This window comes from Pelecanus crispus, chromosome 10 (genome assembly GCF_030463565.1).
Source record: "Pelecanus crispus isolate bPelCri1 chromosome 10, bPelCri1.pri, whole genome shotgun sequence".
Lineage (NCBI taxonomy): Eukaryota > Metazoa > Chordata > Aves > Pelecaniformes > Pelecanidae > Pelecanus > Pelecanus crispus.
The window spans coordinates 19,123,197-19,145,670 of NC_134652.1; the positions used below are offsets into that span (position 1 = coordinate 19,123,197).

The following is a 22,474-nucleotide window of genomic DNA, read 5'->3' on the forward strand; positions in this document are numbered from 1 at the left end:
TCAATAAATTAATTATCTGTTAACATGTTCATTATCCTTTCCCATAACTTACCAATGTAGATAGCACATTAATATAAGTGTATCCTGAAATAAAATATTTGAATAATTATTTTCCAGAGTAAACCTGATTACTTCATTTAATACACAGAAAAAAAGAACTCCTACTGTTTGCAGTTAATAAAAAAAGTTATAGCCAAAATATATTTTCCTGTGATCTAGCTAAGTTGATTTTTTCTAGGCTGCCAGACACCTGGTTTAAAAACAAGTTTTTATTTTATTCTAAATCGGAATGTTCAAAGGGTATTTTCCCTATTTAATTCCTAGTTTTTAGATACCTGTAAAATAATGTGATTTTTTTCTTGCCAATTTTCCTGTGCACATCTAGTACATGGTCAAAAGATTTCACTGAATTATGTGAAAATCTCTTTTATAACCTCAGTATAAACTTTGCAGCATGTATTCTGTAAATGTAATTTTATCTTAAAAGCTGTGAAGAGCCACACGTGCTTTTCTGTCATGTTTTCAATAAGTTTTTAGTGCAGTTAGGGCTGTTGTTCCAAAGCTATGAAATAGCACCTTGAAAAGAGAATTTTACATGATTTTATGCCCATACCAGCAGCATTCTTACCGTCAAAAACAGCACGACTGTACTGAGTTGTTGATGCCAAAGGTTTACAGGTAGTATCAAACTTGTTGCCGTAGTTACCAATGCTAACTTCAAACTGGATAGGCTCACCAGTGTCTTGCAGCATGGTAGCAGAATGAAACACAGCAGCCAAGCAGAACTTCCGTCTGCGCTGGTATTTCTACAAGAAGAAACTTTTTAGTTGTATTTCAATGTTTGTAAAACAGGATCCACAATTATAGAAAGGAATAGCAATTTTTTAATGGAAATAATAATTTTAATATTTTTACTAGTTTCAGAGAAGAAACCAAAAAGATACAATGTCTGTATAATAAATTACTGTATTTGAGATTATAAAAATGTTTCAAATTAACATTTCATGCTACCAGGGTATGACATTTTTGTAGCCACACCATCAATAACCACCTCTCTTAATTCTGAGATTCAACTCAGTTGTTTCAATTTTAGTAAGTTAGATCATTGTCCAAAAATAACCAGCTAAGGCACATCTCCATTACCAACACTGACAATAAAACAAGGATTTACCTCAACAACCAGTAAGTCATCATTAGGAATCATCTCTAACTTTTTATTAACAGGTTTGCTTTCGAGTACTGTAGATAGTTCAACCAGAATTCTCCCTCTATAAGCAACTCCTTCTCCCTGTAACATAATCACACATTGAATCCAATTTTATATGTTTCTCCTAAAGTAGCATACTCGTTCTTTAGCTGTATGTGATTCTGGCTTCACTGAAGTGTTCTCAAAACTTGTGCAAAGGCATGGATGTACATATTTGAACAAATGAACTAAAGTATTTGGCTTTAATTAATGCTAGAAGTGAAAAATAAATATTTACAAAACCAAGGAAATAAGAAATACAAATGCATGCAAAGATGCAGATAGTGAAAATCATCAAAACCCCTGCTGCTCCTTCAAAAACACCTTTAAAACGAAACCAGATAAGAATGGAAAATACTATCATACTTCCTTATTAATCATAAATATAAAAGATTATTAAAAAAAGAAACAACGAAGGGAGTGTATTGTGAAACAAAAAACCCAAACCATTAAAATTAATTCATTCATTGATTAAAAACAATTGGGGTTAATCCTTTTATTAGAAACAATGAATAAAGAAACTGACCTTTCCAAAGTTCAATTCATCATATGGGTCTGGGAATCCAGTGTATTCTCTTGGACTTCCATATAAGTTTAGGTAACAAGGCCCAAATGTTGGTAAAAAGCCAACTTCACTTTCTCCAGTGTTTGCTAACAGACAACATAACCATTATATCTTTGTTTATCATTCAGAGCCAGAAAAACAATTAACATTACTATCAAACCCAGCAGAACAAACGTTAGATATTAGTTAGGTATTAGTTATTAGTAAAGTAGGAACACTTTATTCTCTGGGTATACTATATGAATTTAAAGTAATTATACCAGTGACTGTACTTGTTCCTAACCTCCTTCATTGTACAATACTTACTAGATACTACTTCATGCAGTAAAAAAAACACAGAATAAACAGAACTTCTGCCCCACACCAAATATCAGGTTTTTGTTTATGTGAAAGAGTAATACACTCTTATGTTAACAGAAAACATATTTTCTAGAAATAAATTAAACTGAGTAAAACAATATTTGCAGTCATTTAAATGCATAGGCCATTGTTCCAGCTAAACAGCTACAAAAAAGATACACTCTGTAGCGAAAAAATCCCTACTGTTTAGCATAGTTAATCCTACTGTTCTAATTTTTAGTATCATTTTTCTGTTGTTACATTTCAGGGTAAAACAGAGACTACTGCAAGCTCTAATCAAAACCGCTACAATGCATTGTTTCTCACAAACTCCCTTTTCAGTAAGCTAAAATTCATACAAGATTCAAAGTCTGCAAATTCAGTTAATTCTCAGTTAATTCCAACAACAATAAACTCTAATTTGTATACGATTCTTATTCCATGACTAACAAATTAAGAATTTCCTAATGTCTTAATCTAGCTAAAAAAAAAAAATTAATAAAGATTTACATATTTTTGTCAGTTTTAATAGCTAAGCTAGGAAACTGCACACCAAAGCTATTGTTTATTTTCAGATATTTAAGATATCTAAGAATTTGAAAAGATATTTCCGTTGCTAACACTTACTGTCATAACTTTGTATTTTGACCAGTGTTCTGGTTTTTAGCAGAAAAATATATATAGGGAAGCCTTCATTGTATTACTACTGTTATCTTTTGGGTTTGCATTCATGCCTTGCAAATTTATTAGGTGAATGAGATTCTAAAAAGCTCTTTTTAGAGCCAATTAAAATCTATACTTAAGGGAGTTAATTGTTCTTTCAGTAACAATCAAACACATGCCAAGGTTATTGATTAATAAATTTGATGAGTAGTGCAAAGAGAAGTAGAGCAAGGTAAGCAACATGTGCAGAAAAACACTGCATAGTTTTGAGTGAACAGGAAATATTCTATATTCTTTTCCTTCTTGTATCCTAGCTTTTGTCTTTGAACAAATGATCCTGGTATAAAAAAAGATGAGAATTGGGTTCTAAACCTTGCAGCAGATATCACTCAGAGTGATCTGCAGCACAAAGAAGGATGCATTTATCACAGGAAAGGACGGCTGAGGTAAGAAAGTGAAAACAAAGGGTTACGCCTTGTATAACTTTGCCACTGTGACTACTGAGTGGCACAAATGGATAATAAAAATGAATGTGATGTCTTGATGTAATTTCCTGTCCACACAAAGTCACATAAAATCTGCAAAATATAAAAAAAAAAGATTTGCAGTTCTCTTTTTGCACTTGGATACTTTTATGTCCTTACATCTGAATCAGAAACAGATCAAAATTTGAATGAAAAAGAATTCAGACTCTTATTGGAATACTGTCCAATTTTTAAAAAATTCTAACACTGGACTGCCTATATCAGATCTCAATATGACTAGATTTAAGGTACAGATCTGTGTGGAACGAATATAATCACTACTTACTGATGCTAATAAGTTAAACAGAATATAAATTTAAAAACAAAACAAACACCCACCCCACCCCCCCAAACTACCTCCAAAACCTGGAATTAGAATAATATTTTTTGTATTTGTTTACATTTAAAACTCAATTGTTTACATTTAGAAGGCTGATGATCGTGTATTACTGAAAGCGATTCCGAAAAATTATTTCAGCCTTTAACTTAATATTACTTTATTAAGAAAGAAAGATAGTAAATGAAGCATTTGTGCAAATGAATGTTTGTTTCCTTTCAACTGCACTCCAATTGTATTTATTTCTCACTATATAACTGTTTATCACAAAGTCTTTCAAAACTGGATGTCAACCTAGACAGTTATGTAAAAAGCCATCTCTCCAGGTTTTAACAGAATCAGATTTCATTTTTCAGATTTTATTTTTACAGCTACCTAAGCATGCAAAACAGCCACTAATTATTTTAGGCAGTAATTTACTTCTGCAGGGCTCTGCAGCTGCATATATAGTTGTGATCTCATAGCTAAGTTAGAAATTGCAAGCCATTGTTAGACTAAGAACTTTATAATTGAAGCAACCTCATGCTGAAGTCTAAAATATAGCTTGAAGCACGAGCTGAACAGAAATATTTTCAAACCAGTTCCAGTGCCAAAACTGTTTTATACAGTTAGTTATGTTTGATATTCTTTAATCATAATGGTGAAGTCTTTTAGGCAAGTAATTATTAAAAAATATTTTTTAAGATGATGGGTTTTCTTAGGCAATACTTCTCAGTTTGGGCAATGGAAAGCAAAATCAGTAACAGACAAAGATATAAACCTTCATATGATGAAGCCCCTGTTCCCGAAGATGAAAATTCTATATTACGAAAAGAGAAGAAGTTACATGACAAGTGACAATAGCATTTTAAAAACAAATACATTACAAAGCAATCTGCTTTTAAAATAAAGCTGAAGGCCTGAGAAAAAATAAAGTTCATGTGGGCTAGAATTTTGCTTCCTGATTAAAATATTAAGGTATGACTCTTCCTGTACAAATTCCAAAGGAAAAAAAAAAAGCATGTAGCTGACAAAATATATTGTTTTGATGCTTCTGTTTCAGCTTTGTATAGTTCTCTGCCCCACAAAATAAAATTTTATTTTAAAAATTATTTAAAAATCTTAAGAACATTTAAGAAAACTCCTACATTTCAGGGCCCATTAGGATATCTTCATTTACTGAAGACCATAGACTAGTTCAGTTTCCCAATCCTTTAAAACCCAGAACAGGCTTCAGACATGGCATTGACCTCAAGGGAAGACAATGTGTGATTTTACATGGAAATGGCTATTCCAATGTCAGTACCTCAGTAGAGAGAGAATCCAGATAAGATTTTCTCAGTTACTAAGTGCCTGAGTTTGAAGTGTAAATGAGCTGTGACACGGCAGCAGTTCAAGTTACACACTTACGTGGGTGGTACAAGTGATCTCTCCAGAGCTGAATTTTCCCCAACAGCCCAAACCCTTCTGTCTTTGATTTCCCATTGCCTTTTTCTGTAACCCTTTCTTTTGCCTCTGGTTTTGTATAGGATATATGAAAAAAAGGTTTGCACAAAGTCTTACTTCAACAGCAGCACTTCTAAGAGGACTAGGTTATAAGCTTGAAGTTCTGTGACTGAAAATACAGTTCCATCCAATAAGATAAATATGGAACTGTTGGAATGGGTCCAGAGGAGGGCCCCAAAAATGATCTGAGGGCTGGAGCACCTCTCCTATGAGGCCAGGCTGAGAGAGTTGGGGTTGTTCAGCCTGGAGAAGAGGAGGCTGCGGGCAGACCCTATTGCGGCCTTTCAGTACTTAAAGGGGGCCTACAGGAAAGATGGGGACAATCTTTTTAGCAAGGCCTGTTGTGACAGGACAAGGAGTGATGGTTTTAAACTAAAGGAGGACAGGTTTAGACTGGATATAAGGAAGAAATTTTTTACAATGAGGGTGGTGAAGCACTGGAACAGGTTGCCCAGAGAGGCAGTGGAGGCCCCATCCCTAGAAACATTCAAGGTCAGGCTGGATGGGGCTCTGAGCAACCTGATCTGGTTAAAGCTGTCCCTGCTCACTGCAGGGGGGTTGGGCTAGATGATCTCTACAGGTCCCTTCCAACCCAAAGCATTCTATGATTCTATGAAATACTTGGCTCAAATCACTACAGGATTGCTGCCACTAATTTTGCTTTTAAACTACTGACATAGCTACCAACTTAAGGACAAACTGGTCTGTCTCAGACGAGTACATATTGTATAGATTTCACAAACACAACAGAAAAAATAGTAATTTAGATTCTTATTGTGACAATGGTGGAAATGATTTTCAGCCAGTGTCCTTCAACCTAGTGTAGATAGTCAGATAAATAAATGTTAAATTTAATTAATTAATTAACTATATATATATATAGCAGAACACTGAATTTTGAATTAGTTACTATTTCCATGATGATGTGGTTTAAACATCAAAATTTTAATACTTCAGTTTAAAAAGTCCCACAGTATGTTTTCTAGGTGCATTGTTTTGAAAACTCCATAAATAGATAATCTTGTTGCCACAGAATTGAGGAACTATAGGAAAATACACTTTCTTAGAGCACTGATATTTCCTATTCCTCTTAACACAAGAGAAGATAGTAAGTTACATACTGCTCAATCAATACCTTCAACTTCTCCTCCAGAAGAAGCAATTTTTGAGACACTTAAATATGTTGTTCCTACTACATCATTTTTTGTAAGACGATCCCTGCAAAAAGAAAAAAAGAAAGGTTTTATTTAAATATAATGCTGGTCATCCTACACAGAAGCAAGCTACCAGTGACTAAATGCACTCCAAGATGGTATACACACATTTTAGATCACCTGGAATATATATCACATTTTATATTACCTTACTAACACAGATGGTAATGGCTAGTTACAAAAGTGAGCTGTATCGTAAGAAGTGACCTGACTTTTACACTATCACCTAATTAGCGATAGTGCTCAGTGCTCACTGCACAAAATTAACAATATTCCCATGCTACACTAATCAGGTCTCTTGTAAAAAAAACATAAAGGAAGATACTTAAACACTTGCTTAAATACTCTCATAGACTGTAAAAATACCTGACATCTATAGAACCAGACTTTTGTTCACTTAATATAATTTCCCTTGTCTGGTACTTTGATTAAAAGTCATAACTCACCAGTCAACAACTGCAAGTTTTATTTTCTCACACATTGAGGGAAACTGAAAAAAAAAACCCAATTAAAATAAAATAACCCATTACTTATTTCACCTCTGTAATGTTAATGCCCCATGTTCCAAAAGGGTGGCTGTTTTCTACAGAAACAAGAAAAAAAACCTGACCTTGATTTGAAGAGAAATAATTTGATTCCACTCTGGATTAGCATTTTTCTCAATTATATTTGTGCAAACCTGCAAAAAAGGAAATCAACTATACAGCATATCAAATATAAAACAGACAAAAAGGCATATACTAGCTATGATTTAGGATAAATCATATTCTGTTTGGTAAGATGAAGGGTAGTAGTTAATGATGAATCCTGAGTGGTTTATGCTGCAATGAGCCATTAGTTTTCAACTGGTAAATACTGCTAAACTGATCTGCATATCCAACATTAATGACTACTGGAGGGAAAAGAAAATTTTGAAACAGTGTTTAAACCTGACACCAGAGTCACCCTACAGGAAAAAAGCTTGTTATTTCTACTAGCTACAATTTAATGTGCTTTCACACTAGTACTGATTTCTCACAGCACAGAAATGAGATGAAGGAATTACTTGTTTCCAGCTTGCTTTAAGCAGATTTTAGAGTAGATGAAGAATATATTCAATGGGAGAGCCTATATTATTTGCTAGTCATGTCTACTGAAGATCCTCTGCATTACTGGGCGTGGCAACCTATGTAACATAATAAAGGACTGATATTTTTCTTCTTAAACAGAAAGAAAAGAGATTGGCCAGCAATGAATATAGGTTGTGCAATTGTGCTTCAGCTCAAATTCGGTATTCTAAGGAAATGTACAAATGCTGTTAACCTGTGCAGAAAGATCTGTACCATCAGTTACAAAAAGCTATCAGGAACAATCTGTAGGCAAGCCATCTGGCACACATCAGTTCCTAGCATTTAGTCACACATTCCTTTTATTAGTCATCACCTTTACACCCATTCTACTGTACCTTGTAGTTTGTCCTCATTTTACAAAGTGAACTTTACGGCTAATGCTTTTTTATTTCCATACTTTCAGTGCACTTAAAAATTAATATTGGCATATGAAATCTGTTCTCAGGACTATGACTAGAATGCAAAGATTCAGATATTTACTAAATTACCTTTTTCCCCGCAAAAGAAACTTCTACAAATGGATCTACCAGGTTTTTCTTGTCTGCTTCTCCTCCAAGTATTTCCTTGACAGTCTGTGCAAAAGCATCATCCACTGAAGAGGTGTCAAAGAAATTAAGGTTTATGCTTTTTTATTATGATTTTATTTACTTATTCAGCCTAAATAATAAATTGCCCATAGCAATCCCACTGAAATCAACCAGCTTACAGATCTAGGTAGGGTAAAGTCTAATCTGATGAACAAAATTCTGAACAGTGTTGCTGGTAAAAATGGAGAATTTAGGCTTAGGAGCAATTTCAAGAATACAAATTTTTGAAACATCATAAGGAGTGCTGATGTGCTCCTGAATTTAGAGGCACAGTTGTATTTGAAAAACATTATGTGTGTACCTGTAGACATTGTCATTTGTTGTCACAGATATAGGTGAGAAATTATGCTAAGAAGGGATAAAAAGCCACCTATATTCTATCAGAAAACACATATGGCATATAATGACAGAAATAGCCTTTACCTCAGCAATATAGGGTTGACACAAGTAAAATCTCACTAAGCAAATTAAGGTCAAACTGCTTACAAGCTCCTGTGCATTCCAAGGCTTTTTATTTAAGCTTATGGTGCTCAACTTACAGCCCACAAACTGCATGCAGCTTTCTGTGATAACAGCCAGTTCCTAGTTGCTTATTTCCTGTGGCCACTCAGGAGGAGGTTGCTGGCAATACAGACTGCCTTGGCAGCAGCTGACTGATTTCAGCAATCCTGTGGCAAAATAGCTGCAGCTATGAGCACCTATGAAGAATGAATGGATTGCTGGGAAGAGGAAGGTGCAGGGGGCCATCAGCAGTACTACTTATCCACTAGGATCTAAATGGCCTTGGAAAAGAGGGCTACAGGGAAACAGCTGTCTGATAAACTCTCAAAAGTGGGCAGGGATTGGGATCCAGCAGGAAGCTGACACATGCACTGTATACTTGAGCTAGACAGGCACAGAACATCCAGCTTATCTGCAGATCAACTGGACTTGAATGTTACTTGCATGTAACTTCTGCAATTGGAGAAGGGCTAATAAAGACAACCCTTGCCCACTACCAGAAGCTGTGTGGCCCACTCAGCAACAGATGAACATTACTAATCTAATGGGTAACACATTAAATTATTCATTACAAGAATTAAGTAGACTCACTGAGCATTACCAAAGGACTTGAAATGGGCTACTTAAGCCATCACAGAATTATTGGCCCAAGTAACAATGTAAAACACTCAAGATGTTATGTTCAAGGAATGCTTCTGAACAGCTGACAGAAATATTTCTAATGGTAATCAAATACACTGACGGACAAGTAGTAAGAAGCTACATACTTTGCGGAATGTCCTCAGCTCTGTAGATTTTGAGAAGGAAAGTAACCCATCGAAGTGCAATTCCAGCAGGTAATAACAGATTGCTCTCCACATCGTCGCTTTCATTATCTCTTTCCCTTTTTTCAACCTGTTGGGAGATACAGTGGTACATAGTATCTGATACATAAGAAAGACAGAGTAACGTACAGAATTAAGGTGATTAGTTAAACTGGTGCCCACAATACTCTTCAGATAGAAGACTGTTGTCAGTTTCATTATAAAGAATGAGATTTTATCAAATTACCAAGCCACAAAAAAGAACTCTACCTAAACTATTTTACTTACATTTTTATCTCTAAAGTACTCAATTGCAGGGGCCCATTATAATCACACTTTTAAAATCATCAACATCAGATGATGATTTTGGTACTCATACAATGTCAACTTCATGCAATTTTCATACTCATCTCAAGATGAATATTGTGGTAAGGCATCTTACTGCAATTAGAAAATGCATACAACTCTGATATAATTTACCAGAACCTACTGCTTCCTCCTTTAAAAATAAACAGGAAATAAAAGATTTCACCACAAATAACTAGACATATCCTCATGGTTTCAAGAATCAAGAGGCTAGCAGAAAGAAAGAGTTAATATGGAACAAGATCTTCCATGGTTATGGGGACCATATTATATTTAACTAAGGAGTAGTAGTATGCAAAAATCTCAGGCAGGAAGAACAGCAGAACTTAAACTAGAGACAATGGTCAAGTAAGAAAAATGTCATACAGAAAAGGGGGCTTGTTTTTCCTTGACAGAACAGCAGACAGTTAAGAATTAGATTGTTAAAACTACCTACTGCTTTCATATGCGTCAAATTACTTGTGCCTAACTTGTAATTATTGATGGGTCTGATTTTCACCTGGCAAATATTTTGAGCTTTCTGGTACTCAGGTTTCTTTATGGGCTTGTCTACATTACGTAGTAGTGGAGACATTCCTGCCTTAGTCCTGGAACTGGTATCAATATGTTGCTCAGCCTGATTAGCTATGCTAAGGAGAATTACATATTAGCTTGCATGCAACACCAGGCTAACACATCTCTACTTCTTCCAGGATGTGAAGAAGTATCTACAAATGGTAGATCAACACACCCAGGGCTGGTCCAGAGGTTGCTTAACTGGACAGGATAACAAAATAAGCTTTGAGTTAGCCACTTAGTACTGGATGCCCTTAAAACAGCTTGTCAGTCATGTGTTACTTTTAAATACTGCTCAGAGTGAATTATGCAGTATTCAAAAAATGTCAGGGGGACATGAATAAATATCCATGGGGTGGAGAGGGGAAGAAGAACATTTAAATGACACTTACTGGTGGCTCATCTCCAGTTCCCAGAACAAACATGCTGACTTTCATATAGCCTTTAGCTCCTGAATTTGTATCTTCAGGATCACTCAGCAAAAGCCATTTTCTCATGACTGCATGGCCTAAAATAAAACAAACACCACCACCCACCCCCAGCAGTATCCATTACAAAATGGCAGAAATCATAAAATCAAAGTCAACTGTTCCAAAAGCATGCTTTATCCTAAAACTAATAATTTTAAAAATTTATTCTATCCTTGACAGGTCTCAATAGTGCCATTCAAAACAAGCAATCTAGTCGTGTTAAAATGTTGCGGCATACTAATTCAGGGACATAATTATCAAATGTTTTTGCATTATTTTTCACATTTTAGGTCTTTCATACCAAAACTAATATCCAAATTTTAGGTGCTTGTACTTCATCTTGAAACCACTGAAAGGAGTTACATATTGTTGGATTTTTTTATGTTAATACTTAAAGCAGCAATCTCAAATAACTTTCCATTAACTTTCTTCTTTTACTGTAGAAATTTAATTAAATGTTTCAACTTCAAGTTTCAAGCTAGAAAAGAAGCTCTGAAGTAACTGTTACTTACCAGGCTCATCATAAACATAGCCAATGTCAATCTGAAATAAAGATCAAAGGCATTACCTTTAAAGAAATACCAAACCAGAAAAATGTTAGGGCAACTCCCCTCAAGTTTTTCATGAGTACTACTACATTGTTCTCTTGTCACAAACAAAAGAAAGTTTACATAGCCTGTTCTTGAGAGGAGAAAGAGAAAATGCCTTACATTGAAAAACTAGGAATTTTGAATAGATACAGCAGCCAAGAAGAAAATGCAAGAAAAGATGTATTAGACCTAACAGCTGTAGTTACTCTTTTCTTTCCTCAGATCCCCAGCTTTTTCATTTATCAGAGACAGAAGATGGGGCTAGCTTACTGCTTCTTGAATTCCCTGTATTGCCCTATTATTTTATGTTCAGACAGGCTTTTCAGAACTCTTTTGTTTCTCTTTCCTGCTCAACATCTCATCCTTCTGTTCCAGAAATGAAGCTTGTTTTTTAATGAATAACTTCCTTTTTGTTTTATGAAGATGATGCGCAGTTTTTCCCCCCGCTGTGTCAAATCTGGACAAGATTGCACATATACGATGACTGTATTCAGTATTATCAGATTTCAAACATGTTCAGGAAGGTAAGTACGTTTGCTCATGGCAACTGGGGCTAGTATTCCTTGCAGGTAAAGTCTGAAAGGGTGATTTTCTAGAGAGAATTACCCTTGGGGTTTTCTCCTGGAATGTGTGCCTGCAGGAACAGAAAGTAGCTGAATGACATGCTGTCACCTGCTTAGTGAATGATCAATCCTCCACAGAGCAATATACCACTGTCTGAGTCACTAGAAATTAGATAGATAATAAGCAGTGAGAAGCAAAAGCAACTAGCTTTGTGGCAGGAACTGCTTCATTTAGAAAACAGCACTCTTCCACACTTGCATATTTTTGTGGAAAGCTGGTCTAGACACCTACTGAATTTATGCAGTACAAAATAAGCAAACAGAAATTACAGCTGACACTGGTATCAGAAATGTTATAATACAGGACCCCAGTAGCCATTATAATTTTCATGTGAATTCTTTGTCTGTACTGCTTTAGGAATACCTTCAACAGGTACATGTCTACCTCCCAGTATTGACCATAACAAATACAAATAAAGACAATCTCACTAATACCATCAGAACCACAGAAATTACTTTAACTAAGAGACTTTTCCACCATCTCTTTTACTTAACGAATTTCCGACCAAAGGAACACCCTTCCACATTGGTGGAGAATGTGTATCTTCATGCCACCATACATATCGCTATTCTGCCTATTAGCTACCTAATAAAATTATCTCTTCAAACCCTACCTCATACCAAATAATCACCCTGATAACTTTTGAGGAAAAAATTTACCTTTTGGTAAATACCTTTTTCTCTTGGATGCAAGTTAGAGAACTTGGTATATAAACCATACAATTTTCTTTAACAATAATCTTCTACTCAAATAAGAAAACTGTCTACTAGTGCTTTGAGAAAATGATCTGTAGCATGAGAAGCCAGACATCACCAGGTAATTCTTTGGCACCACACTAAAGTAGTATAAATTCAAACATTTAAAACAAGTACTTAAAAACTTTCTCTCATTTTATTTAATTTAGTCAAGATATGGAAGTTGTTTCATACCCACCTTAAATTCTCCCATTAGACAGTCTGCTCGTAGAGAATAAGAATCATACACCTAATAAGACAGACAAGCATGAAACAGGAATGTTACTAAACATCACAGTGAAATGGCCAGACAATGCTATATGCATCCAGCAGCCTTTAGAACATGCACCATTTTTTCTTACCCGAATGCTAACTGTTTCATCAAGCAACTCTAAAGGAGTCATGTGGACATTGTAGAAAAATATCTGTTAAGGTAAAAACAAACAAAAAAACTGTCTCAAAATGACAAACACATAATTCTTTGAACAGAAAATGCAAAAACATTATTTTAAGAGGCTTGTGAAGCATGCCTGCTACAGTACTTTTACCCTGCCTCCTTGCTGGACACATTATATGATAATTTAGCACAGAATAAAAAACTAAATTTAGTAAATAAACTTAGTACAAAACAGACAAAAGACAGCCACAACTTCCATTTGAATGAATGCAGTAGGCATAGCTGTGCTGCAAACTTTCAGCACTACCCTTTCTCCCTGCTCTGCACTTCACATTTTCCTCAGGGGAACAACTTCAGGAATTATAAAGGTTGTTCATTTTCCAGGACATTCAATCCTGGTCTAGCCATCTCTGTTGCAACCGTCAAAAAGGTCTTGTTTAGGGCTAGTGGTGATAGTGATTGTAATGATTTGTGTCTTTGAAATTCAAGGCCACAGGAATAAATCTGATCATTTGACAGTGTCCAGACATGGGATCATTCTTGTATCCCTTATACAGCTTTGAATTCTCTCCTGTATTTCAGTGTGTTTGATGTACAGATCCCTGTCTGGACAAAGAAATCTAGTTGTGCTTTTACACATCATAAGGAGCAAGGCAATGACATTTCCAGATTCTATGTAGCAGTCTTATTGACCCAAAGCATTGACTGAAAGCTTGTCTGCACACACCATAGAGGTCTACAGTGATTCCTAATTATTTTTGCTGTGATTTTATAACCTGCACACAACTATTCAAAGTAATTCTTATGTCACATGGCCAACTGTATCAAAAAACATGTTACATATGTCTCAGCTGAAGTTTGACTTCCTTCTAAATAGCTTTATCTGCTAAGACTACCAGCAATAGAGATGTGTTTAGTGAGTGAATACATAAAGAAAGGGAGTGGGAACTACAAAATGCATATTAGCCATAATTACCCTTAAATATTAGCAAATTCTTATTCATTGATCATAATGAAATGTAATGTAATGACTATTTTTCTACATCTGATAGCATCAACATTTTAGCTACAGTGCTCTTATGCCACTCACTTCATCAAAATATGGGTTGTTTCCTCTTTTGATTCTTGTTCGGTGTGTCTGACCACAAACATGAACTTTGACTACTGGTTTTATGTTATTTCCAGGCAACTGACGACCTTCAATGACTCTAACACGAATCTGGGGGGGAAAAAAAAAAAAAAAAAATCAAATATTTGTATTAATTCTTTTCCTATATTATCTCATCATCCTGGTGACAACAATTTCTTACTATACCACTAAAAAGTTAGCCAACTCCTGAAGTAGCTGGCAGATATGGACTGGACAGGCTCTTCAAACTTAATTATGATAGCAAGTATAATTTTACTTGAATTTTACAAGACAAGTTGTGGAAAATTATTTCAGTAAAATTTTTTTTACTTGCTTTTACTACTTACTTTTAAAGCTGCTATTGTAGTTTGAAATCTATACAACTATACAACAAATAAGGTCCATCCAGATTTCGGTCAGAACTGTACAAAATTGGACATCTCTGTAACAGGCAAATTTGAAGAATACTTTTCAAATACAGGCTTTTAAATGAAGAGGCTAATTGTCTCTACAGTGTATTAGATTTGCACGATCTGACATTAAACTGAGATTCACATGCTCAGGCTATGTGAAAGGAGCAATGTCATGCCAGGCAGAAAAAGGGAACATGCAACATTTAATAAATCTATTACCTGGAAATCTTGTGGTTTGTTAGAAAGGATTCTCCGTGTTTTCTTTCCTTTGGTGATGCGTTTAGCTAGCTGGGCTTCCTTCGTGCCACTTGGAACTGCTGGTGTGATACCACCAACTGGACTATCCAAGACATCCTCATAACCTCCATCAACTTCTCCATCTCATACAGTAAAAAAACAGTGCAATTAATAAACAAATAGTACAGCTTGATGTTAAAGTTACAGGAGTAAGAGTCTGATATTCAAGAGTTCCACTAAAACTGTACTATTATCTCATTTCAACAATTTTTTTTTTGTTAACCACATGCTTCCAACTCCTTTTGAAAGCTAGTCATTTTAGCCTGTTTAAGAACAAATTTGCATCTTAACCAAACTAACTGTGGATCTGTCCCTCTTCAGGATGCAGAGTATCTAACACAATTCCCATACACTTTCTTGAACCAACCGATTGAAGTTTTAGCAAAGTACAGTTCAGCTGTAATCGTCACCAGACTAGTTCACAATACACCAGAAGCGATTGATTTTATTCCAGTTGAAGCTGTTTCCCAGCAGCAAGACTAGGCTATAGCATAGCCTTGTTTTTTACTTCAGAATCTTGAAAACATGAAGACATTTTGGGTCTGCCATCCAAAATAAAACTCTGAATCCTCCTCCACATCATTTAACTGTGGAATAAGTTAAAGTTTCTTAGTAAGCCTCTTTGACAGTTCTGAAATCACAATACCTTTGTGGAAGACTGTTCTACAACCACATGACACTACAACACTGGATCATACAGCGAGATTCCAGTATTGCAAAACAGGATCCGTAAATATCTAGACCACAAAAGTGTGTCACTCCCTCATGTTTCCAGCTGCTTTTCTTAACTGAAGGACAGTGACTACAGTAAAATCTACAGGAAGAACAAGCTGTGTCTCTGACAGTTAGCACTAACAGAATGTTTATTAACTTTATTAGTTAGTTTGCCAGCACAGGGTGATGATCACTTTGCATAATGAAATCCTCAGTGATCCTTGTAAGAGACGTATAAAAACAAAGAGATTGACATACCATGTATTTTATAACCAGAAGACACCACCTCCCTAACATTTCTCAAAATCCATCTGCCTGGATGGATCCATGCAACTGACTGATTACACACCCTGACTTAGCACTTAATTTTTAATTTCTGAAACTGAGCTGTAGCAAACTCAGCTGGAGAGGTGATTTCATTTCATGGGAAATAGGTATTTACAATAATTAACTAAGGTGTGTTTGATAATTTGCGCTGAAATATTTTTCATGCAGTTGCTGGATACTAGCTAAAACCCTGCCATGTTTTATTTTACCTGTATTACCTTATAGCTCAAGTAAATTTTTAAAAAGCTATCAAAATAATCTCATATAAGTCAATTTGCATTTTTAGCCTTCAAGTCCACACTTCTGTAAAATTATTTTGCTTTTGTGTAAAATGCTTTTGTGCTTTTGTGTTTGCATTACCTATCATCCACTCCCCAAGAACACCTCTCAGTGAAGTCAGTGGAATTAAAATTTCCCCCCAGAAGACTCCTTATTTCTTTTTTTTTTTTCTTCTTATGTTATTATCTATCAGCAGACAATGGTCAAACTGATTTATTTCTTGTCAAATGTGTAACATTTATTACACTTACTTCTTTCTGCACAAACACAGCCTGGATATTAGGGTAATTATTTGCCTGTCAGCTGCAAAAACCTGTTGTTACTTCACAGTTCTTTTAAGTGTCTGGAAAACCAGAAGATCTCAAAAACACTCTCAGCAAAAGCCTGGTTAATATGATATATAGAGACCAAAGAATATTCCCTACTGATCACAATATTTCATAGGCTAATCAAATATCAAGCCTAATATAAGATACAACAGTGTCTTTCAAAACTTACTTATAAGAAAATCTTTTCACAAAGCTCCCTGACATTGAAAGCAACAGAATATATTTTTCCAAAAATGCTGTTTCTTTGAGCTTCAAAAACCTTTCTTTCCTAAACAAAAGCCATTTGGAAAAGCTTTTAAGCAACATCATTCTTTTGTAACCCGATTCCACTGGAGAAAATGATGTTAAAAACCATTTTATGTCAGGAAATGGCAATTTTCTCCCTAGCTGTAGTTCCAAATCATCCTTAATTTGTTTAAAATCACTATCTGGCAGCCTTGACACACTTGCTTCTGGTTCCATTTTTTTCTGATGAACAATGCTGTTGATTCACTTTCTTGCCTTATCTTAAATATCTCCATGATCTTTTAACAACAATGTTCTGAGAAAAGATTGAAATACCTTCTTGTGTATTGGTCCCTCCTGGATCATTTGGATTTGCAGGTCCAGCTGGTGGCTCATATCCTACTACCAAATCAATTGTTGCCTACAGAGAAATACACTTTTTCTTTATGTAGCACACAGTATTCACAATTGATTTAAAACAGTAAGTTGTTCTAACACTGTATACGAACCGTTAACTATTCATAGTCACAGCACAGTTTATAATAAAATTTCAGCTATTAATAAATTAATAAACTGTTATTAAGCTACATACACATACAAACAACAAAGGCTACACAATTTGCAGATAATGGAATAGGCTCTAAAATAATACCTAACAAACAGAATCACTGTGTATGTATTTAGAAAAATCTGTCACAGTACAAGTATATAAGATGATCTACAAATGTTAGTTTATTTAGTTCCACCACATTCATGGCAGACCAGGTGACATCCTAAATTTGCAGATGGAAAAACAAAGGCAGTGAGAAATAACACTATCTGATCAACAACATAACAAGTCTGAACCACACGTAAAATTTCCTATCTGGCTCTTCTAATTGCTTGTCCATACTTCCATCCTGAAGAAAAAACACTATGTCATTTTCCATTCTAATTATAGAATTGTCTTTTTTGTGCTTGACTGTGGTTTTGGATTATTGAACAAACCATTATTATTCCTAGTTGCCACAGTAACAGGAGGAGTCAGCAAAAAAAGCCCAGCCCTGTGACGAACTAACCATGATATTAAACTACAGCTGATGAGATACTGAAATTAACCTTAAAGCCTCTTATTATTAAGTGTACTAGAATGCGGTATGAAGTGCCTTTGTTAAGGCACTTAAGTGCCTTTGCTGTTGCTAGACTGCACAAACACAGTAAGGTCCCAGTTCTCGAAACTACTTAATTAATAACCAAGTTAATAACCAGTTAATAACTCTGTTAAATTTAAACACATGCTAAACAAAGTTAAGCGAGTTATTGTATAACTTTCTGAACCGAGCTGGCAGTGAACATGTACATGATTGTGTGCTTTCTTAAATCAGTGCTATGACACAGGTGGGTATTAGAACCAATACAGAAAAAATGTGTATATGGGAACTCCATCTGGTACTTAGGAAAATGCTCTTTTTCAACATCAGGCTGATTTCCATGCATACTCTGTAGCCCATAATATTTATAACACATATATACAGATACATAATACACACAGAGAAAACAATTTATCTAACTTAAAGGATATTAAACAAGCTCAGGTGGTATAGACATAATTACAAGGCACTATTAGATCTTGTTATAAATTTCCTCTGTCTGGAGCTTTTGCTACAAAATTCCAAGCATTTAATTCATAAAGTAAAAATAACTTGAAAATATTTTTGTTTAACTATTAGCCCTGTTGCTGGAGCATTTTGATCAAGCATACAGTAAAACAAGGAAATGTAAGCCACTCACTCCAGTTTCTTGTCCCCTTTCATTTAGCAGAGGTATGAGTTTGAAGGGAGAAGATCTGCTTTGGTTACCTACAAGATCCCTAAGTGCTATGGATGCACTTCCAATTAATCTGAAATGAAGTAAAAATTATTATTAGAATCCAAGTATACAGCAAACAGAAGTCCCCTTTTGTGTTTTGCTAGTGTCTGTCAGTTGACCAAATAACTCCAGCCATGACTTGAAAACCCAAGACAAAACAACAGATCATTGCAAATGTTATCTAATGATTGTGTACTGCTAATTTGTATTTTCTGTTTCACTGCACTGAAATGTGCTGGTGTTCTTTACAGAAGACACAGCTTTAACCTAAAAGAGGTTAAAACCCTAAATTTAAATAAATTTTATGTGTATTTTTGAAGATAATCTTACATATAACTTTCAGCCGCCATGTCACTTGTTTCAGCCACTGAATTCTCATTGGTAAACTAAAGGATGTAATACTTTCTTTCCCTATACAGCTTTGCAAACTCTCAGATGAGAAGTAATGTATAAAAGCTAGATACGACAGCTGTTGTACTACACAGAAAGAAACACAAAAAGGCATACACACATCTCTGTAATGAAAACAATGAAACAGAACAAATGCAATCAATGTGCTTACTAGAGGCTTCACAAAATTAATCTTCTTGCCCATACTCTATCTTCTGGAATAGGTTCATCTCCTTGCCTCTAAATTCTCACAATGTTTCGATATGGCTCTAGAGAGGCCTACCAAAGGAAGCTGCCCAGGAGATCTGACATTATGTGGTAGACTCTCCTGAGCTATGTCTGCCTACTTTGGGACTGCATCTGTCACCCCCATCCTCTTCGAAAAAGTGAAAACTGCATGCAGTTTTAACCTGAGAAACTTCCTTTAGGCAGAGTTTCTAACAGTGTGGCACTGGTCTCATGATATCTGGCATGTATTTCATTCCTATAGTATGCAGTAACAGTTTACTCCTATACTGAAGTGAATTGTTGGAATAACTGAGATTTTTGCCAATTAAAAAAAACCAAGATAATTTCACCCTGTAAATATTATAAAGAACATGTTTTACAAACAAAATACCAGCCTGCTGCCAAAGCAGAAAAAAGATCTGTACACGGAGAAATCAATTGAGGTCCCTTTGAATAGATTACACTGGCTTTTTCATGGAAAAGCTAAGGATGCCAGGGCATTTTTTGACACGGAGCAAGAGCATTATTATAGCTACTCTCAGGTGCTGTGTCATGAGAATGTAATTTACTTTTTGCAAACTACATTAGGATAGGTAAGTATAAAACATTAATTTCCTGCAAATATACATTCCAGGTATTACACATTACAACTTTTGTTCAGCTGTGCACAAAAGACAACTACACTTTCTGTTTGAATGACCTGTTGGAATTAATTGGTGCTGTCACCTCCTCAGTCAAATCTGCTTTCCCAGTTCATCTCACTCCTCCAATCGCAGTTATCTTTTCGATAGTTTTGACTCACTATTCAAACCTTTCACTTCTGCCCCCCAAGTGGCCAGAGCACAGTAATATTCCAGCTATGCCTCATGTATTTGCCACACACAGGGGATGGGCTAGATGTGAAAAGCAGTTTAAGAACAGGCCATGCTGCAGAGGCAATGCATGAAGCTGTTCTAACTTTTAAGATGACCATAACAAACTCTGATGCCATTTCTAACACCTGCATCTCCTCCCTCTACTGAACAGACCCCTGGATTCAGTATTGTAGTCTTGATGCAGTGTCCTTTAAAAAACTATGGAAATACACCTAGTTATTTCAGTGAGCATTAGATTAACCCTAGGTACATTTTCACTTTTTACAAATTGTTGCATAGAGATGGACGTTAGCTGAAACACTGACTCCATGCATTTCTCAACTTTAGGGAGCTTAAGAAGCAATTTCTCCTGTTACGCAACCAAAATTGCATTCAACCCACAAGACAAACCTAGATTTGGAACATCAGATATACATGCAGTGATCTTATTTATCCCTCCAACTGTAGTATTATTTGACCTTGCTTATGATTTGATGTGGCAAATCTTGACACTAAACAGTAATGTCTACCTAGATCAGGAAACAACAGCAGATGATCTCTCTCAAACAGAAAGAGGCTTTATTTTTTCCCCCTGTGGCTTCAACATTCCAGAAGTTGGCATTATATAGAAGTCAAGTTAGTCTGACATTACACGCCAAAGAGAACATCTCCCTCTATATTTGACCAAACTTTTCTATGTAAAGAGCAGGTGTCATGCAGACAGACACGGATTCTATTCAACAGTCCAAGAAAGGCAGAAAAGGTTCATTCCATAATGACTGCAAATCCCAAAGCAGTTCAGGGAGAAATATACTGGGTAGCTTAATGCATTTTTCTCTTTATGACATAGCCTTCTACTATGTTAACAGCTTTGAAAGCAAGTATAATATAAGCAAATGGGAAACTATTCCTACAGTTGGAAGGAACAAATGCTTGAATTTCATTTACGCAGCTGGATACTGAAAGAAACCAACTTTTCTTCACTCTTTTTCCTTCAATACTAAATTAATCAATAAAATCTTTCCATTCCAAATATTCTTATTTTCCCCAAAGCCTTCAACTGTGACTATGCCTTCCCATTTGAGAATAACAGAGAGAAACATACAAGACTACCCAAAACCAGCTAGGCCAAATCTGATTCTAGAGACAGGCAAAGAAAATCTTTTCCTACGTATATTTGTTGAAAAATTTTGTAGACTTGCTATTTTGATTTGACATGAACTGGAGTTACTTACACTAACCCCAAAAAGAACTTCAGTTCAGAAGTCACCCAGTCTCAAATAATTTCGATGACTGTTTCAGCAACCACACCCTCCTATCTGGTGATAATAACTCAAGAACAGCTGTTCAACAGCAGTGTTTTTGAAATTTTCCAGTGTAAATGTGCATTTCTACATCCTCATCTGTCCTGTGCAAATGATAACTGTGCACACATTTGAATACATAGTAATTACTTTTAAAATTCTGATCACCTTCGGAAGACTGATGTCAGTTACACAGACTACTTGCTTGCTACTAGTTGCCTCTGAAGTCCTTTGTTTCCCCCTCCTTTAACAGGTTGGGCAACAACACCCTCAGTCTTTTTCCACTCTAGCAAGAGTGAGAAATCTAATATTCAGCCTATACGCTATCTTAGCCCACTTCTAAGCTTTAGCCAAATTCTAAGCTTTAGGCAGTTAGTGTTTTGCCTTTCCTGAAGTGGTCCTGTTCACTGGATTCGGACTGTTTCACCCGTCTCTCAGCAGAACCACAAAACTGATGAGGTTGGAAGGGACCACTCAAGATCAACACCTCTGCTCACATAGAGTCAGCTAGAACAGGTTACCCAGGACCACGTCCAGTCTGGTTTTGATCATACAGCTGCTCAACGGCTGAAGCAGTATTTTAAAAAGCAACAAGGAATGCCTCAAGGTCATTGCTAGGTCTCATCTTTGTCACTTGTACAGGTCTTGGAGAAAGCCTTTTTCCCCGAGATGCTTCTCTCAGGTCTCTAATCTTAGGGCTAAGTCAGGTAAGACCAAGTCAGCTAAGTCAGACGGCAGCAGCTGTTGTGACACCACGCCCATTAACAGTTCATTGCTGTTTAATGCTTTGCTGTAAGGTCTGCTACTGTACTCGCTTCTGATATGTAACTAGACCCCCAGTTCTCTGCACGACTACTGTGAAGTTGCTGTGTTCCTCTGAACTCTGAAGACTTTTTACCTTCTGGCAGGATTGCATGCAATCTGTCTCTGAAGTCATGACTTTCAAGGTGACAAGGAGTCCTTTCCTTCCAGCACAGCTGAAAAGAGTTTCTGTCACCTATTCATCCTCAAAGGACACTGCTCTTTGC

The 22,474-nt window shown here is 35.8% G+C and overlaps 1 protein-coding gene across 2 annotated transcripts in view; it reads right to left on the minus strand.

Annotated features, from left to right (window-relative positions):
• Positions 1–22,474, minus strand: part of MYOF (myoferlin) — a 70,704-nt gene that overhangs the window by 34,662 nt on the left and 13,568 nt on the right. Inside the window, exons 4-20 of one of the 2 annotated variants that reach the window (XM_075717698.1) lie at positions 18,593–18,701; positions 17,159–17,243; positions 14,871–15,031; positions 14,200–14,328; positions 13,075–13,137; positions 12,912–12,962; positions 11,277–11,307; positions 10,687–10,802; positions 9,338–9,464; positions 7,971–8,074; positions 6,984–7,052; positions 6,820–6,863; positions 6,295–6,377; positions 4,435–4,473; positions 1,773–1,897; positions 1,172–1,288; positions 629–806 (exon numbers count right to left, since the gene is read on the minus strand). In XM_075717698.1, coding sequence (XP_075573813.1) covers positions 629–806; positions 1,172–1,288; positions 1,773–1,897; positions 4,435–4,473; positions 6,295–6,377; positions 6,820–6,863; positions 6,984–7,052; positions 7,971–8,074; positions 9,338–9,464; positions 10,687–10,802; positions 11,277–11,307; positions 12,912–12,962; positions 13,075–13,137; positions 14,200–14,328; positions 14,871–15,031; positions 17,159–17,243; positions 18,593–18,701 — 1,631 coding nt within the window. The remainder of the gene's footprint in view (positions 1–628; positions 807–1,171; positions 1,289–1,772; positions 1,898–4,434; positions 4,474–6,294; positions 6,378–6,819; positions 6,864–6,983; positions 7,053–7,970; positions 8,075–9,337; positions 9,465–10,686; positions 10,803–11,276; positions 11,308–12,911; positions 12,963–13,074; positions 13,138–14,199; positions 14,329–14,870; positions 15,032–17,158; positions 17,244–18,592; positions 18,702–22,474) is intronic. The other variant, XM_075717699.1, reaches the window with a different exon arrangement.